The sequence below is a fragment of the Pungitius pungitius genome, chromosome 3 (genome assembly GCF_949316345.1).
Source record: "Pungitius pungitius chromosome 3, fPunPun2.1, whole genome shotgun sequence".
Lineage (NCBI taxonomy): Eukaryota > Metazoa > Chordata > Actinopteri > Perciformes > Gasterosteidae > Pungitius > Pungitius pungitius.
Window position 1 is genome coordinate 6117562 of NC_084902.1, and position 19658 is coordinate 6137219.

At 44.5% G+C, this 19658-nt stretch overlaps 1 protein-coding gene across 4 annotated transcripts in view; it reads right to left on the reverse strand.

Annotated features, from left to right (window-relative positions):
• LOC119212439 (cGMP-dependent 3',5'-cyclic phosphodiesterase) overlaps nt 1-19658 on the reverse strand; it is a 111217-nt gene that overhangs the window by 55551 nt on the left and 36008 nt on the right. For 2 of the 4 annotated variants that reach the window (XM_037462830.2, XM_037462847.2), the window contains exon 2: nt 17123-17207. In XM_037462830.2, coding sequence (XP_037318727.2) covers nt 17123-17207 — 85 coding nt within the window. Of the gene's footprint in view, nt 1-17122; nt 17208-17369; nt 17469-17514; nt 17711-19658 lie in introns of those variants that run through there. The other 2 variants (XM_037462838.2, XM_037462820.2) reach the window with 2 other exon arrangements.

The window sequence follows — 19658 nt, forward strand, 5'->3', positions numbered from 1 at the left end:
CATTGAATCGTCTCCAGTGGCTACAAATAGATGCATCGATGCAGCAGGTTGTGTGAATTGAAGCAGAAGTGTCTGGCTGCGTTGGAAATGGTGAAATGCTATGCTTGAACTTAACTTGGCCTGTTGAATCCATTCAGTTTCTCTGCTGGCAGGCAAAATTGCACTAGTAAAAAAGCAATCTATGGAATTCATGCCGAAAGAGAATCTCCAGGAGATTGCTTTTTAAAGAGTAAATTAAATAAAGCTTTAGCTCACAGGGTTAACGTTTTAATATACACATTTGGCCCGTAGCGACCAAATGGTTCTCCTCAACCAACAATATGATAGAGCTGCTGTGACGACAGTCCCCTGATTCTCTGATCCAATTTCCAGGAAGAGTCCCCTGACAGCTCTGCAGCAACATGAAGCCATCTCAGATTTACTACAGCAGACAACGTCAATGAGCTGAACCATTTGCCACATCGTTGCCCCTTTCACCGCGCAGAAGAAGGTCAGGTTGCAAATGTGAGCCAGAAAAAAAAAATTGCTGGCTTACAATATTGTTGTTGGAGATGCAGTTTGCAGACGAAAGCAGGTATTAGAAGTGGATCAGCTGGGCCGACCTGCGGCATCTGTAACCGTCTGGTGTGAATTAGTTTCTGTTGCCGCAAGAGAGCAGCTGCCGTATTCAACATGCATGCGTCTGCTAGAGAGAGTGAGAGAATGTACCGCGTGCTTTCAGCAACACTGCAGCTGGAGAGTACCGACACCCCTTTGGGTATTTGATTGGCTCTCGCCGTATCATTTGCCCCCACTGCAAGCCCGGCAGGTGGAGTGGGTCATTCACTAATCACGGGGTGGGTTCGATCCCTGGGCCACCGCGTCGGAGTGCCGCAGCTCGCTGTGTCAACGTGAATGAGAGGAAAATTGTAAACCACTTTGGATGCAAATGCACAAACACAGTCTGCTCCTTCCGGAGGAACCGCAGCTGTGCTCAGCTGGACTTTGTGTTGGTTATTGTGGCTCTCAATGGTTCTCTGCTGTCCATCTGTAGGCTCAGTGCGACAAACAAAACGCGACAAATTTAAAACACGACGACGTCAATGGTGTCGAAGGGGTTGTTCAAACTCCAAACTGTGGTCGCAAGGGGACTGGGAGACATCGTTCCAACAGCATTATAAAACACTTGATTTGATCAAATGAAGGATTGAAACGGAAGGGTTTCTATTGCATGCTGCTGCTGAGCTCTGTATGTCACTTTCTTCGTCTGTTCGGCTCCAAACAATGAGCCTCCGCTGTGGAAGCTTCTCAGCAACCAAATGTCACCTGCGTCTCCTCCGTTTACCCCCACTCCTGCTCAAACTCACCCGTGTTGGGGTTAATTTAGTGTTGAAAGGAGAGGGGGGGGGGGGAGAGGCAGCGAGAGCTCTGACTCGCAGAAGAGAGGAGAGCTTTTACCACTCGACCGGCTGTGGGTGTAAAAAGACCACAAAGCCGCACACACACACACACACATACAAATAATACACAAGTACTGCGATACAGAATACATCACGCACAAACAGACACAACCTTGAAACACACCCAGTGTTTCTTCACACATTTCTTTCAACATTCCGTTGTGGTTTTCTCTTCACAATCACAACTACAAATCTCAAGTACAAACCCTGAGGTCAGGTGTGCAGGGACAGATTCAAGCTGTTATTTGTTCACATTTGTGCTGCTGAAAGTAAAGCTGTGAGTATGTGGATTTTGCCATTTGAACCAGGGATGCGTTTTTTTTATTCTTGGAATCAATTCGTAACATGTCTGCTGGTTAAAGAAACAGTAGATTTGAGGATGATGATTTTGTGATTGGTGGGTTGGGGCTATTACTGATACGCGCCACTTACCATTTGGTTTGCTTGTGGAATCCAAATGAGTTGCTGAATTCTAGAAAAACTTTTATTCTGACATCTGAAATGTATCCGCGGCAGTGAAATTGCTTGAAAGGGTGTTTGGTGTAAATATATGTTTCATACGTCAACCTCAGCAAAAAGAATAGTGCAACTTATGGCATATTGTTTAGGAGTCTTATTGTAGAGCAAGGGGCTCGGTTTACTAAAATATGGAAGAGCAACTTGCAGAGCTGTCGCTGTCCACCCGGTTGTGCCCCACGTTTCTTTACAGCATAAATGAACTCTGCTGGTCACGATGAAAGGGTCAGTCCCAACATGTGCAGGTTGCTCTAAGCTTTGCACCAACATGTTCTCTCTCGTAGTCTTCCTTCAGAGACTCGCTGACTTACTGAGGATCAAGAAACTTTGGGAAAAGTTTGCTTTCTCTCTGACATACAGATAATTGACCCACACACCTACACACAGGGAGCCCGAACGAGTCAACTTATCTCACAGCCGACCTCTCAGCATATATGAGCGGTATCCGAGGCTGCAGAGATATTGGGCGCGCGTGTGTGTGTGTGTGTGTGCGTGCATGTGCGTGCGTGAGTGAGTGGGCGAGCATATGATCTTCGACACGAGGCACTGAGAAAAAAAAATCTCATAATGAAAAAGTGCTCGCTAACTCATAAAGAGCAAAAATAGAGAATGGCACAATTCTTCCCATAAACACCCACACACAGCGCGCACACACACACACACACACACACACACACACACAGCGTGCACACATGTAACGCGCACACACACACACACACGTGAATGCAGAACATGCAGCGTGGATAGCTAGACAGGAGGGGAAAGAGAGATGGAGAGGAAGAATCCTGTTGCCTTCAGGCTACAGATCAAGCAAACTGTCTCTGTATTATGGGATGTTGTATTTATTACGTACAGACGTGCGCTAGAGCGCTACTGTACACTTCCATTATTGAACGGCACCTTTTCATCCCAGCTGGTTTATTGTCTCTGCGGCACAGAAATAATTCATTCAACTTGACAAACACTGTACCCCCCCCCCCCCCCCCCCTACCTCACACACACAAACACACACACGCGCACACACACACACCCTGATGCCCCTTCCGCATTGCCTTCTACTTCTCCTTCTCGGTTTTTGGCCCCCATGATATTACCTTTTTATATTATATTATTATAAAATGCTGAAGGTGCATTTCAATCATTTGAAAATAATAGAAAAATCATTTCTAGGGAACGATCCCGGTCTCCCGATGACACACACACACACACAAACACGAACAGAAACGCACACTTTCAGCCTTCGTCAGAGACCGTGGAAAAAATAATCTCCACGCCCGCTAACGAGGGCGACAGAGGGGCACAAAAAATTAATAAAAATCAGTTTCTGTTATGTTGCTTTTGTTTTCAGGGGCGGCCCCACTATTTCTGCTTCCTGCCTTGAATAAGAAGTCTTCACTTCCCATCGGCCCGGCGTCCACACGTCTGAGTGATAGTTGCCATGCAAACAGCTCCGGGGGAGAGCAACAACCTGATGGAATAAAAACAGCATTTCACTCATTTCAATCTCACTCTACTTTTTTGCCCCTCTCTCTCTCTCTACCTTTCTCTCTCTTGCTCTCTTTCTCCTCCATATGTCCTGCCCAGATGTGTGGTTGAATCCATGATGATTTTAATTAATGGTGATGATTCCCAGGAGGGATGGAGTTTTTGTGTCCATGTCCATGTGTCTGTGGAGTCTGTTAAATGGCATTAAATGAAATGAATGCTTTCTATGACGTGCCTCACGGGGTCCGAAGGGTTGTTAGGACCACCTCTGTGTGTGTGTGTGTGTGTGCTTTGGCAAAGTTCCACTGGGGAGGCAAATGATGATGGTAATAAAATAGTATAATTAAAATTATGTCTTTTATTATTAAAAACAATATTTGGTAGCTGCAATGGAAATGGTAGAAATGTAATGGAAGTATGATGATTTAGTGCGTCAGACAAATACTATACTAGTACTCTAAATGTGTCGTCTTCTTCTAAGTTTGTTCCAAGAAGCTCGAGTTGAGTTTAAATCAGGAGTCTGAAACCGTTTTACCACGAGAGCCACTTGGACAAATGCAATCTGTGAGCTGCTGCTTTTCCCACTTGATTTTATTAGAGAAAATACTTAAGGGCACAACACTGTGTTAGCACATATTTTCCTCTCTCCCTTCATGCTGACTGATTAGAAGAGACACCAGAGGTGAGACTTTTACTTGTGGTCTCTGTTCTTTTTGAGCTTGTATTCCTATGTTTAGAAGGGAAAAATTATAGCTAAGACCAAGACCTTTCCTAGAAGGGACATTCTGAATCTAAAATAAATGCTAAGCTAGTTAGTGATTTCTGTACTGCAGTATCTTGACATATAAACCAACACAAACGTATCTGCCATAGGTTCATATTGTCCAGCTGTGATGCCAGGGTTTATAAGCTTAATTCCGTCAACCAAGACAAAGTCGCCCACAGAGCCGTATCGGTATTTTACATGGAGAACCCGGTTGGGGACGTTTGCTGGAGCGTATCTATCTACACAGCCAGTTTTCCTCCAATAAAACCAGACTTTTAAATATTCGTTCCATCACCAGTTCGGTTCCCCCCCAATTGGCGCTGTGATGCGTTCCAGCCCATTTGCACCTCTGACAGCAGTTGATGAGACAGCTGTGGAGCTTTTGTGATCAACATCGACCATTAAGCGGCACGAGGCAAACAGAGCTTGAATTAGTTGCTCGATGTCGGACGTGGAAGGAGGCAGACAGTTAATGCACAACCTGACATCATTTAGGTCTGAACCTGACACCGAAGCGGTTTTAAGACTTTGCTTCATCGCGGCGAGCAAACTGGAAATTAACCAGCGCGGAACGGGTTCAAGCTGCTATCAGAAGCATTTTTGAGAAAAAGCAGTGCATTTATTTTACCGCAGTGTTTAATGCACTTGAATGCACCCGAGATGAATGGCTGCGCCGGGGTGGCTTAAAAGATAAAGGAAGAATGGAGCCGCATGATGGAGAGGGGCAGATTTAGACACTGATGGAAAAGCAGAGACACAGACTCTGAGAGCATGGTAAATACAAAAGACGGGATGGAGAAAGAGATGGGGGAACTAAAAAGTATTGTAATTAAGAAGAGGAAGAGGAGCGATGGGGATAATCTCAAAAGTGAGGGGAAATGAGAAAAGACGGAAGCCACGCTGACAAATTTGAGAGGGATATAAAGATGAATGGGCTAAAAAAGGAGATAAAGAGGCTGAATGAGTCTTGTCGGGCAAAGAATCTAGATGGAATAGACAGGGTGAAGACAGAAAAGGAAGAATATGAAAGAGGAGCAGAGAAATTGAACCGCTGAGAAAAAAAAGTGCAAAAAAACGGAGTGACAGAAAGAGAGATATGAGCGAGAGGAAAAACAAGATGAGGGGCAGGATAGTGGTTCTGAGAGATGAGTAATGTCAGGTTCATTTCCTGAGAAGCAGAACAAGACGAAGCCCATTTAACAACTGTCTCACACACACACACACACACACACTGAAGTGTAGGCATTAGACGTATTGTCTCAATAAAATATGTGGTGTGGTTGGAATAGAAAACATATTACCTCATTCTCATTTGATTTAATCAAAAAGGCCCAATGTTTACCATGCTGCTTTCTGTCTTGCAAAGTGTGTGCGTCTTTTTGCGCGTCTTTCTGTGTTGTTTGTGACTGTCGGTCTGCGTGTGTGTGTGTGTGTGTGTGTGTGTGTGTGTGTGTGTGTGTGTGTGTGAATCTGCTTGAACATGCTCAGCACAGGTGCCAGCAACTTCCAGGGGCATAAATGGGAATTTGCCTGCATAGTAATAAGGTAAATGTAACACAATATCATAATAAAACAACGTAATTTGATCAGGATTATTTTATTATAGGACGTTATGTTTGCTTTGTCCGTGCCTCCCTTTTTTATTGTGATCTATGTGCGCAGCTGGCAGTCTGTCTGTCTGCCTGCTCGTCAGTGCGTCTCTCTTTCTGTTTGTTTGTTCGTTTTGTGTGACTCACAACTGTCCCCAAGCCCACTTCTCAGGGGAGCTGTACAACTGCTGGTTTAATCAATGACCACCTGCTTGCTATTGGCTAATCAATGCCAGGGCAAACATTAAGATTAGCTCATTGAGAAGAGGCAGATAATTGACTGTAAAAGGTCCGACGGGCGAGCGGTGCGGACTAGGAACGCATGCAGGGGGAGAGGACACGGAGACACAGATGGACCCACAGCAGCAGATGGAGAAATAAGTGGACAGACACTCAGATGCAGAAAAGTGAACGATGAACCAGATTGACAGAGGAGGGGGGAAAAAAACAACACGGTCGCGGAGCCAGGGATGGCGTGAAACGTTTCGGTGCACTTTGGTAAACTGGCAGCACGAATTAACCTTCCTTCACACTCACGTGAATCAAACCCCAGCCGGACACCTGGGAAGCTGCTGCTGCCGCTGCTGCTCACGCTAGAGAGAACACGCGCTCTATTAATAACAAACCGACGATCCAATGTTGATGGCAGGAGCTTATTGTAAGCTATTGTGTGGCTAGCAGAAGGTTTCGTGTTTATGCCACAGAGAGTGTGATAATAAGGTGTAAAAAAAGCTAAATGACTGTGAGGCTCGTAAAACTTATCACAATAGCGCTCAGCATTTTAAATATGCATCTTAAAAAACATATTTCACGTCTTGCCAGTTCATTTACCAGCTCTCAGTACCTTGTAACAGGCTATTCATTTCTAACATAAAAGATACAGGAGGTGAGATTAATAGCAGTGACAGTCTCAGGCTTAAAACTCCAACTACTCTCCTTTCCACATTGAAGAGGAGAATTTCTTGGAGTAATTCTGGATAGTAAATTAAACGCTGAGCCTCACAGCGAGCAGGCGCCACTAAGGCCTAACCCAAAGCTAAATATCTAACACATTTTGGAATCAAAACATCTTTTGTAAGTTCATTCAACTGAGGAAACTTAACTCACCGAATACGAAGACAAGGAATCATGAAGTTGAGTCAATGTGCTGCCGAGAATTCCCTCAACTCAATAAAGTAGGATTCAGCCAACACAGGCAGGGTGGAACGTGTCTCCACTCTTGTTTATGTTGCTTGACCTCTGGGTCATGTGATCTTGTAGTCATCGTCCACCAGGGAGGTTGTGTTTTTTTTCGTTTAGGTTTGTTCGTTTCTTGGAAGGTTAACAGCACCCGCTTAGGAGCAGATAGAAATCACGAGGTGGATACGCAAATTACCTTTCACTCTCTCTAACACTGAAGGATGGTCGGCGCTCTCCTAGCGACCTTCTAGTTAATCATGTTTTGGGCATTGGTTTCTCTCTGCGGCTCGGCAGAGGAAGGACCATGTGCTCTCTGCGTGGCGTCAACCTCATCATCAATACGACATGCTAAAAATAGTAAGGCAACGCTAGCACCGGGTCAGGGGGATACCAACTCTCTATCCTCTGAAGAGGAAGCCAGGTCACTTCGATTTTAGAGTCACAATTCAGAGATTTATGGGGAAAATGTTGAAAACTAGGCGATAATGTCATACACGATACGACTGATGCTAAGGTCTGGCTGACCGAATGCTGCCCTTCTGGGATGCAACTGTAAAAAGAGCAAAGTACAAATGCTTGCAGAACCTTAGTTTCGGTCAATAGATATATGCGAGCATTATGTACTCATGTGTTAATGTAGGTAAAACGTTAATGTGCGTGCATCACTGTCACACGGGAGAAGACCCGTGAGTTTATTGAGAGAACGGACACCTGGTGGAGGTGATGAGGATTTTACGTTTACACATATATGCATAAATAATCAAACTCTCTTCGGGTCTGACAATAAGATGCACTGCATTGTCTGTTAGCAGCATATCTGTCCTTGGACTTGATTAAATAATGTAATTTATTTTCCGCTTAACACCACTGTAGCAGGTGCAGATCCTGGGGGGTCCGGAATGATGCCGAACACGGCAGGTTCGTTAGAATGCTTTTATTTATTTTCATGTGTGTGTCTGTGGCCGGATCGCCTCGACTGCGGTCTGAGTACCGGGAGACAAACACAATCATCATTTTCCGCTGAGGCCGATTGCCTCCACCTGGCACGGTTCCCTGAGCCACTCCCCCCTCCCCATCCCCCCCTCTGCCCCCTCTGCAGCCGAGGCAGACCCACGCCCTGAAGGTGGTACGAATGAAAACACGAGTCCTCCTTCTGTTTCACCTCTTACAGGCTTGAACAGGATCGACCTCTCCCACAAAAACACCTGAGATCATTTTTTGCACAGAATGCGGTTCGGTCAAATTACAAGTAGCCTCGTGTAAGACAAAGGGACCTGAGTGAAGGGACGGGCGGAGCATCAACAGGGCTTTGACATTTCATCAGCGTTTGACTGGTGCTGAATGACACATCGGACACAAACGCACTGTTCTGCTCGCCTGTCTGGTGGTTTAGCGGTTACACACTTCCCCGTGGATCGCGATCCAGCCCCTGAAACACGACGTGACGAGACTCTTCAAATGATGGACGATGAGAAGTTCAACCGTATCTCGTTAGTCACGCAAATGTGTGTGATAGGTCTCCACTAGAAATATGCAGAAAAAAAGAAAGATAAAGATAAGACAGCACGAGAGAGAAATAACCAGTGAGAATCTGTGACGGAGGGAATCAAATATGACAGTTTAATATGGAGATGCCACCAGTTAACTTTTTTTTCTTTTTCGATGACGGCAGAGACATGAAAGACTTCAGAGTCCGTTGGGATCAAAAACCTTTAAAAGTCAGGCCAGACCAAACAACACAAACTCCTTTTTCCCTAAGTGAATATACGAGTCGTGCTAGTTTTCTACCAGCTTTCCTCTCTCTTAAACAACTTCTTGCGTGTTTCCTGTTGTGATTCTTCTACTACAGGTGTATCGGTCTAAGGGACCGAACACTGTGGTTAAAGTGTTGATTGACAGGTTGATTTATAGCTACGACCAATGCCACCAAATAGCCTTCGGTACAATATGACGCACTCTGGTTTGTAATTGTAGATTATGTTCTTTAAATTTGATGTATTTAAATGCAATGTTAACTATATCAAGTCTACCCGCTCTTCTTGCAAATAAATCACATCAAGTGGAAATTTTAAAACTTTGCACTACACTTACTGCAATTTGTTTTTCAGACAAATACTATTGAGGGTTTCTGTGAGTTCCAGAAAGTGAATTCCCAGTGTATTAAAAAAATATTGATTTTTATAAACAAACCAACAAAAGATAAATAAATAAAATAAAAAACCTTGCAAAACCACAACTGTAACTTTATTTAGGGGCACAAAGTACAAGGGAACTTCAGTGAGAAACTAAAGCAGAGCAACAATTATTAGCGTCAAAATCTCACTGCAGGAAACAGCAGCTGCACCATCGGGCTGCAGCTCAACGTATCTCCCACTGAAACTCTGACAAAGGAGCCAACGCTAAGCTTTGTTTTCACACTTTTTGATTGTTTTGAATTCATTATTCACATTTTGGGATCATTTGGGCCTTCTTTGACAGCATAGAGCAAAGAAGCCATAATATGTGACCTGCGCAGGATTAAACTGAAGGAATCTTTAATTTTATCACTTGACATAATAGTGCACACATTTGTTAGCAATGCATTGAGCATCCATGGCTTTGGTGAACAGTCAACACTATGGGCATATATATATTACTGTTAGAATAACAGAAATAGAGTCTTACAGATAAGACATCAGTGTTTGGAGAGTTTGCCGTGCCAAATAGAGGGATCATTTTTTATCTGACTGTCCGTAGAGAAATAGAAAAAAATGTTTCCCTTTCAGTTAACTGTCAGCTTCACCACAGGGAGATCTAAAAGCCACTCACGTGCCGCGATGCATCCCTCTTGACACAGCCGAGCTTTTAGAGTAAAAGGTACATGAGCCTGGGGGATGCTGACCTCTGTGACTATGGACAACTCTGCGCATAAGTAACAAGTATCTATTTGCAAAAGATGCACATATTTGCCACACGCATGAAAACACGCGCACGCATGCACACACGCGCGCACACACAGACACACACACACAAAGACACAGACACACACAAACAATGTCAAAAAGACAGTTCTGGTGTGAGTGACTGGTTATTGAAAATTCTGTCCAATGGGAGAACTGGAGCATGTCAGAAATACAATGAGGTCAATACCGCAGAGTGGCACAGTACCATGGTACATCGGGTTGTGTTCCTACCCGCAGACACACACACACACACACACACAAGCACACACGCAGGTGCACACGGATCGGGCGCGACAGCGTCAGAGAGAAAGGGACACGCCCAACTCTTTTACTTCCATCCCATCACAGGAAATCTCATCCTTTCATCTCTTCCCTCCCTCCTTTCACTCCACTTCCTGTGCTCCTTTCTTTCCTCCTTCCCACTTCTCCTCCCCTCCATTTGAGCCTCCATTCAGTAGCGCTGACTGTCTAACTTGGTCTCGCTTGCAGTGAGCTGTGGCAGCGACGCCGGATGGAGATTAAAAACATCTAGTCTTTTTGTAAACCAGGAAAAGTCCTTTCACTTCATTCCATTTTTGCAGCTAGAAAATGGTCTGATAAGTTCAATTTATTAAAAAAAAATTGAAAATCAAACAATGACTTTGGAAAATGTCCTTTGGGCCGTTTAAGACTTAGTGCATGCAGTATCATAATATTGCTTTATTATATATCTGCATAAAGCGATTGGGAGAGCTCGACAGCTTTAAGAAGTGGCAAATCATGTCCTCTCATTTCAAGTCATGCAGGTACATAGACACACACACACAGATACACATGCCTGTTAATACCCTGCAGAGATCCACATGAGATGAAATTCTGCAGCCTAGAATGAGGCAGTGCATTCATCAGAGAAAGACCACTAACGCTGATGCACGCACACAAACACACACACACCTGTATATACACAGTATATATTTATACTTACAGTATATATTTATACACAGTACTCTCAGATATTTAGAGAATATGCCATTCAAAGTGCAGTGGTAGGAAAAGCCCAGTGGTAGCTACTTGTGCAAACGTCTTATTGTCACTCTGACCCCCAAAGCTCATAAGGACACACTGCTGTGCCCGTGAAGTGTACAACCTGCTCTCCCCTGTGTTTGGATTTGCATCATTCAGCCACAGTGAAACACTGCAACAGAAGACTCGCCACCACAGCAGGAGAACGCATGAAATAAACCAGAGAGAAGTGGCTCAATATGCCACACAATTTGGGGCAGATACAACGAACGCATGCGTTATTTATTATTAGAGTCCAAACAACAGAAAACCAGAAGCAGAAGCCAGCAGTAGGTCCGGGTGACAAGTCTACACATCAAGTCTGTAACTGCCCAATACCCAAAACACACACACACACACACACACACACACACACACTATTGAATGAAGCAATAAAGCAATAAGAAAGAAGACAGGAACAAGATGACACAATCAATGACAGGCACGCATGTTAAAAACACCACAGAAGCTTGTCTTACAATGCCCACACGCACGTCTCCTAGCAGGATAACACATGATGAACTCAGGTGCAACACAGTCGGTGATTAAAAAAAGCCCAGTTTCAAACACCTCCAAAAACACCCCACCGCGAGGTGAAGATGATGAAATTGGTGCATTCAAACGCTCTCCTCCCCCACCCTTTCCCAATTTCCCAACATTGTCCAAAAAATGTCACGGTGAGAGATCCCATCTCCAGGTTGGGCATGTCTCTGGTGTCCACACTGATTAACCTTTTTGGATTATTCCTGACTGTCACACTGCATGACAGCCGCAGCCCTTGCTTTCCCCTCAATGAGAACGAAAATAATTGCCACACTTAAACTGCACTGACTGCAACTGGAAACCAGAAGATGCAGACTACACTTCACACATGCGACAAGGGAAAGATGAAGAGAAACAGTGGGAACAAGGAAGTGGTTTGAAAGAACCCCCCCCCCCCCTGCAGTATTGTAACATCTTGTAAAAAGGCAGGTGTAATTATTCGGTGCAAAAACTCGAAAGTTCGGAGATGCATTGAAACCAGATGATTGGAAATTTGTCCGAGACCTGCGAGAAGCACGCGATGCAGTTCAGCAGACCACTCCAAATGCTCCAAACCCGTGCACAGTTATTTCCCGAGTGCCTCCTCAAAACAAATGGCTTTGGACCAGACAAGACCTGTTGCCTATTTCCCAGCTAAACCTGACCCCGTTGCAGAAGGTGAGCCCACCTGCTGTGGAGCAGTAGCTTATATGAATTGTCGCTTGTCATAGCGGCACACTGCTGGTTCCTGATGCTTTTGCTTTGTTTCTGTACAGAAATAATGTCATCTTACCCCAGCAAGGCTAGATAAGATGTCCGGAGAACCTGCAACTCTAGATGAATGAAAAAAAAACTGAACTGTGTGGCACCCAGAAGTTATTTGTCCCAGACCAGATGTGGAGAAAACACCGCAGCTGAATTCTGACCTAAAACTGCTTGTGCAACCAGGAGACAGGAAAGAACAAAGCCAGAAAGGCTTTGCAGTGGTACGAGCTCGTAACAACGTCATTGCACAGCCCCTGCCCGCTGCTTACTCTGCACAGGCAGTACAAGTTACAGCTATGACTGAAGAACGTGCATCGGACAAAGACGGAACCACTAACATCTACGCACAAAGCAGGTGGAGTGTAAATCACCGTTTGGTAACACCCGGCTAACCCATCGGTCATCACACACCTGTCTCTCAGTTGCTGGATGCCATCGTGCTCCAGAGCATCAACGTGAAGCTCGCACAGACGAATCGGACCCCGTCTCTCAGACAACGTTCCAGTACTGTCTCTGAAGCATCAATCACTCTCTTAAGAGCAGAGGTACAGAAGATGAATGCATCTCTAATAGTCTCTTACTCTGTTGAGACCTGAGTTTGATCCGTGGCATTTTGCAAAAGCTATAATACATTTCTTGAAAAAACCCTTTTCCAATTTCTACCACAAATTTGTAATTTGTATCAAACTACTGGTAAAAACCCAGTAGATTTAAATTTAAAACATTAGGTTCACATTGAGTACAAAGGACTGATATTTGACCTTTGTGTTTTATTATTTAACTCATTATCAATGATGCTTTATGTTTACTGTGAGATGCCCAGCTTGTCCCTTTGTCCCGTCTGAATCAGCACTGTTTGCTACACAGAAGAAGGCTTGTTCTCTATCATGCGCAGCGTAGGTGGGTGATCTGTGATGACTGGTCTGTGCTCACGATGATCGGACCTAACGAGCGACCCCCGAATCCAAAGGAGAAATTCACACAAGAGGCATGAACAAATGACTTGTACTCAACCGCTCAATGGAACCCGTGCCATTTACTGTACGTTAATCCTAACAAGTATCAAGACACAATCGTGTCGCTGATCAAATACAGAGAAGACAAGTAAGCCTGCAAGCTGGTTCACACACACGCACACACACACACACGCACACACACCACTCAACTGGCCCGGTGCTCTGGATCAGCCGCTGCCTTGTGCCTTCACCAAGGAGGCGATCAATTTTAAGCTGTCAACTATCCGCACATTGTGTGCTGCTGCAGCCCGGCTCCTCGCGCATGTTACGCCGTACCTGTTATCGGGTCCCTTGTTGTTTTCGGAGTCAAGAACAGGGTCAGGCGATTGAGGGATGCTGTGAATTCTGCTCCCGGTGGTTTAATTCAACCAGCGATTAATGCGATGGAACCAAGAGGTGTGCACGAGCACAGCACTGAGTCCACTTTGCACTCGATGACACGTGGCTGCATGGAGAGGATGTTGCTTTTGGTAGAAGCGTGGTCGCCCCTCTCGGCTCAGCGGAGCGCTCGGGTATCTTTGCCATCCATTTGAAGACTCGGCACTTAGGGCATTACACTAATGGGTTTTTGTTTTCAAGTATGACTGATGTGTTATTTTGAGCATTTTGTGGGATTGGACTTTATGCGCAGGCATCATGTAGGGTCGTGTAATACAAAGGCCGTCTGGTGAAATGAGTTTCCATCCACCACTTCACACACGGCACAGAATTCACTTCCCACATAGGTCATTGGTCGTGTGCTGTCGCTGGAGATCATTTTATTTCATAAGTGCGCCTCCCCAAAGGACTGCAGAAAAGAAGAATTACGCATGAAAGGCTGAAATTAAAAAAAAAGTCAGATCTGTTGGGGAAAATTATTGCATTACCTCATGTCAAAACTAAAAATTGATGAAGTGGGATATTGACCGGAGCTCCACTGGCGTACGGCTGTCGTGGAGGGCGTTTTTGATGAATTGATCTCTCCCTGTTATTGCTTTTCACTGGCTTTAAATTAAGCTTCGCCCCCCCCGGGCCGCGGCTTGACATGTTTTCAAACAGAAAATGGATAATAGAAGTGTCTTTGTGTCACATCAATAGCTGGGTTACAAGTCCTGTTATTATCTGTTATGGTGCCCTGCAGTGTATCCAGACCAAGTGGTATCACGCCCCCCCCCCCCCCCCGAGTGAGGTCAGGGGGAAACAGTGCCCCCTCTCTGTGCCCAGAAGGAAATCACAGCATTATAGATTCAAATCTTTAGCTGGCAGAGCCCATCCACCAGGAACACGTTGATGCCATTAAGGTCAATCCATCTGGGACGCTACTGTGTGGACTTGCAGGACACACACTCACAAATACACACATGTACACATGATCAATTAGAACCATGTTTGTTAGGTCAAAACCACCTTTTTCCACATGAATACTGAGCCTGGATTTTTTCTATTGCGTTTAACACCACCTCGGCCAAATCAGGTGGGACTATGGGTGCAGCTAAATGACGGAGTGGTGAGATGACAGACGTAGATAACGGCCAAGGAGCTGGAACCAGAAGCGGTTGCTTCGGATTTTTTGAATCCTTATAATCCTTCTTTTTTTTTCTCTCTCTTTTTTTAGGAGCCTCACTCAAACTGCCTCATCGGCTGCTTGGATGAAAGTACAGTATGTATAAATATGAAACAAAAACCGTACATTTCATTTGAACCCGGAACACCACAGCGTATCAAATACAGTATATACATAAGATACACACACACACACGCACACATTTTGTTACACTTTAGTGGGACCAGCCTCTCTCTCTCTCTCTCTCTCTCTCTCTCTCTCTCTCTCTCTCTCTCTCTCTCTCTCTCTCTCTCTCTCTCTCTCTCTCTCTCTCTCTCTCTCTCTCTCTCTCTCTCTCTCTCTCTCTCTCTCTCTCTCTCTCTCTCTCTCTCTCTCTCTCTCTCTCTCTCTCTCTCCAGCATCAACCCTGATGCCCCGACAAGAAATTAATCCCTGCATCTGTTCTGCTGGAGACTGAGAAGAGCTTAACCTGCTGCTTTCCCTGCCTCATCGCCTCACACGCATGAACCAATTCCTGGGAAAAAGGAAATTAGTCTTCTAAACGTACGTTTAATCCTACAGGCGGCGCTGAAATCGATGAGCAGAGCTCGCCTCCTGCAGCCGGCGCTGCGCTCGCTGACTCTTCAGCGGCCTCATCACGGACGCAGCGTCGCGCTCTGCTCATCGATTTCTGTTTAATTGAGTTCCGCATGGAACATGTGGCGGTCGAGGCATTGTTAAGCCATTGTTGAGTTTGACATTTTGCACAAGACCTCAAACTTTCAGAGAATATATATATATATATATATATATATATATATATATATATATATATATATATATATATATATATATATATATATATATATATATATATATATATATATATATTTAACTGCCCTTGAACTCCCCACTGAGGTTGAAATAAATGTGCGCGCTGGTACTAATCTTAATACCAATATAATCCAGTTGCTATTCTCTTCGGCCTTATTTTGTGTTGTTTTTGGCCTCTGATGTTCACTGTCTTATATTCATTCTCTAATTCTCCACGCACTTGCTAAACAAACACAGGTTATTAACATTGACGCTTCAGCAACGAACCATTTGCAAACACACAAAGGCCGTGAGAGAGGAATGCTGATGGACAGGTCTTTCATCAAAAGCTGACGGCGGAAATGCGTACGTTGGGAAGTGTGGAAATGCTCGAGTGGTGTAACAACAGACACACACATAAATGTGTAGAAACGTGTTTAGAAAGGTTGAAGCAGCGTATCTGTAGATACTTGATGTTTGAATTGCTATGGCATCAATAATAGAGCAAGTATTTTGGTTAGAAGACATGTGGTTGTGTGAATGGCTTCATCTAGCTTGCAGGGTTGTGTGACATTAGTGTGGTTGCGCTCTTGCCTGTGTGCGTCTCCGGGAGCGTGTTCCTATCAAGGTAATTGTATCCCAGCAGAACATGTCAACACTGGCAGCCAATCAGACGTTTTTTTTTCTTTTTTTCTTCTATTTTGCTGCCAACAACGTTAAATCCCTCAGCAATACAAAACACAAATGCAGGCGCACGCACCAACAACACACTGGTGAGCTCAGATGTGTACAAACACACACACTCACTAACACGGATTGATGGCATGTGTGAGGATACACGACTTCAGATATTTTAAATTATAGGTATCTGGTGATCACAGATCATACTAAAAAACATAAAAGAAGGAGCGAGGCGCACTGCAACCAGAAAAAAAGGCGGAAAAAAGACTCAATGCTGCAGGTTCTGAAAGAACAAAACTGCAAAGACACAACCAAAAATCCAGCGGCTTAAAACACTGACACAACCTCCCAAAAACACAAATAGAGACGGCGGTGCAAAGAAAGCGTGCCGCTCAAACAACGTCACCGTCTTTAATATCCTCCCTTTCATGTTTATTGCTGTCATGTTTTATCTTTCCGTCTTTTATCTGAGCCCTCACACACACACACACACACACACACGGGCAAGTAATAAGTACATCACCTACTAAATCAACAAGAGAAGCACACAAAGCTGCAGCAACATGAGCTCTACCTTTCCTCCTCCAGACTAAAGTTACTCGTTCCCCAAAAACAAGAACGCAAGCGAATGAAAAGAAGCAGCCAAGGGGACATAAGTGAGGACATTGGACGGGGCTTATTGAACAGATGTATCCCGGCGCAGCTGCAGGCACAAACAAATGCAAGGGAGAAGGAAGGGAGAAGGAAGGGAGAAGGAAGGGAGAAGGAAGGGAGAAGGAAGGGAGAAGGAAGGGAGAGGACGGCAGAGGGCATGAAGCACAGAGGGAAGAGAGGAGTGAATCCTACCTGGAGTTGGTCGGACAACGTGGTGGACTGTCTCCTGGTCAGGGCCGAACTCTCCTCGGGACGCAGAAACACTTGCTGACCGCGTCTGCGGGCACCAGAATAATAGTCAGGGTCATCTGTGTGTGTGTGTGTGTGTGTGTGTGTTTGAGTTGTCCGCTGTGCACACATGGAGTCAGCTGTTACCGCCTGAGGGATAAGCTGCGGGGGGAAAGAGTTATTTAACACACACACAACAACTTATCTTTACCCTGAATTGAGGAGTGCTGGAATTTCAAAAAGGGTGTGTGTGATGGAATGTAGTAGAGAGGTCATTCCGTGTGTGTGTGTGTGTGTGTGTGTGTGTGTGTGTGTGTGTGTGTGAACGCGAGAGAAAGCGTGTGTGATGTCCTTACAGGTCCTTTTCTTTCTTCCTCTCTAGCGCAGTCATGTCATCTCCACCTGTCGTACGCAGAGAGAGCGCTGGCGTCACACACACATTCACACACACACACACATGCGCGACGGCGCTCCGATGCACACACTCGCGCCGGCAGGCTGAGACACACACTGGGATGCTCACACTGCGAGCTGCAGCGCATAGAGTGAACACAGTCCCTCCTCCTCTCTCCTCCCGCCTCTCTCTCTCTCTCTCTCTTTGCTCCTCCTCTGAGTGTTACTGCCTCCCTCAACCCTCCCATTTATTCACTTTACCAACGCATTTAAAGGGTTGTTCCCTTTCACATGGACTTAACTCAATCGTAAAATTAGAATACTTAAACATTAGAACTCCATATTCATAAAGGCTGATCCCTTTTTCAATTTCATAGATTTTTTTTCTAAATAATAGATTAGTATTTTAAAATACAGTTTAACCGTTCACTCAAATTTAGGCGCCGCTGACCATTGGTTGAAACATTTGAATTAGCATTTACTTGACAGGCGACCTCTGGTGGCCATGTGGATTATGACAATTTAATTATTGTTAAACTGGTGCACAATCAATGTCCACGACTTTGACCTTGTAGTTTGCGTCGTATTGGCATCCACCCACCAACAGTCTACGCTGGTATATCCTCTGATTAGCTTCGCAAGTTAATTTGCCCAAACCAAACTTTCTAACAGGTCAGAGAACAATTTTATTAAAGTGTTGTTATTCTAAAATCAACAACAAATGGCCATTTTGTTGTCCCATTTCCATTAGACCTCTCCTGGAGCTTGGTGTCATACGTCATGATCATCATCAGCAGATGGAGCTTCTTTGTCATGTCTATTCTATGATTAAGCACTTTAAAGTTGGAGCATTAATAGGCGCATTAGCGAACTAATCGGCAGCGCTCTCCACTGCGGGTGTGATGGCGTCCCGCCCGACAGCGCACGCGTCACACCCCTCCCTCTGGTTGCACTTAAGTCAAACGCGGTTAGCTCAGTCAGCACTGCTGTTTGCACAAGAGTTCTGAATTCAGCCCACTTATGGCCTTCTGCTCCATACCAGCTCATATTATCTGCTAACAAATAGACATTCAGGTACGATTTTTTAAGTTGTTATGTTTATTATATCCTCTTGCATGCTTTGCATAGTAATTCACACAGCTTATTTACTTTTCTTAAATCTAAGACCAAAAACAATAAACTTTTGGCAAATAAAACAAAAAATTTAAAAATTAAAAATATAAAGATTATATTTTTTTAATTAAATGCCTGGTGGCTCCAGATAAGAAAGTTGTTGGACGCTGTTAATAAAGCACAAACACGTGTTGAAGCTGTCGCAGTGTTCAAAAAACAGCCGACAAAAGCAGCTTCTCTAAAATCGAATGAAGTAAACGGCTTAGGTTGAAATATTGGAACTTGGTCTGACAGGGTGAAGAAACTGTCAATTATTTGAGAAAACAATCAAAGCAAAGTACTCTGCTGACGTGTCTACTGGAGGCTGAAATTACTTGGAATTAATGGTGAGGCTTTGAATACTTAAGCAAAATCATATCTTATGGCCTCTTCCAAAATAATAAACTTGGCTTTGTCCCGATGATAATTGAAGCTGTAACATACATGAAATATTAGAACCAACACTTTTCTTTTCTGTTCATTAATTCAATGTTAAATGAAGAGTCAGGGAGTTAGCTAGCGAAAGGTTTCTCCCAGGTTGATGGAGTTGTTGGAGTGAGTAAGCGTTGCTATTAAACACAGTAATATCCCAGTAAACCCAGTAAACCCAGCAAACCCAGTGGCTGCCTGTATTGTAAACACAGGTTATTTCGGTACAGCAGAACCTCGGACTATTGAGCAGTGTTGGGTAATAGCAGCAGGACACACAGATAATCAGCACTGCACACGGGTTCATATTATCAATTCTATAGAGAGCTGGCTTGAACACAAACACACACACACACACACACACACACACACACCAAACAGGTAGGAGAGCAGGCCTCACATGTTATCAGGAAAACACAGAAGAGCCAGAAACTAGCTTAGTTCAAAGGATTTCCTCCTCAAAGACCGTCTCTCTTCATCTACTGTGGACTCTGTGATCTAGATTACATACACGCACGTGCACACA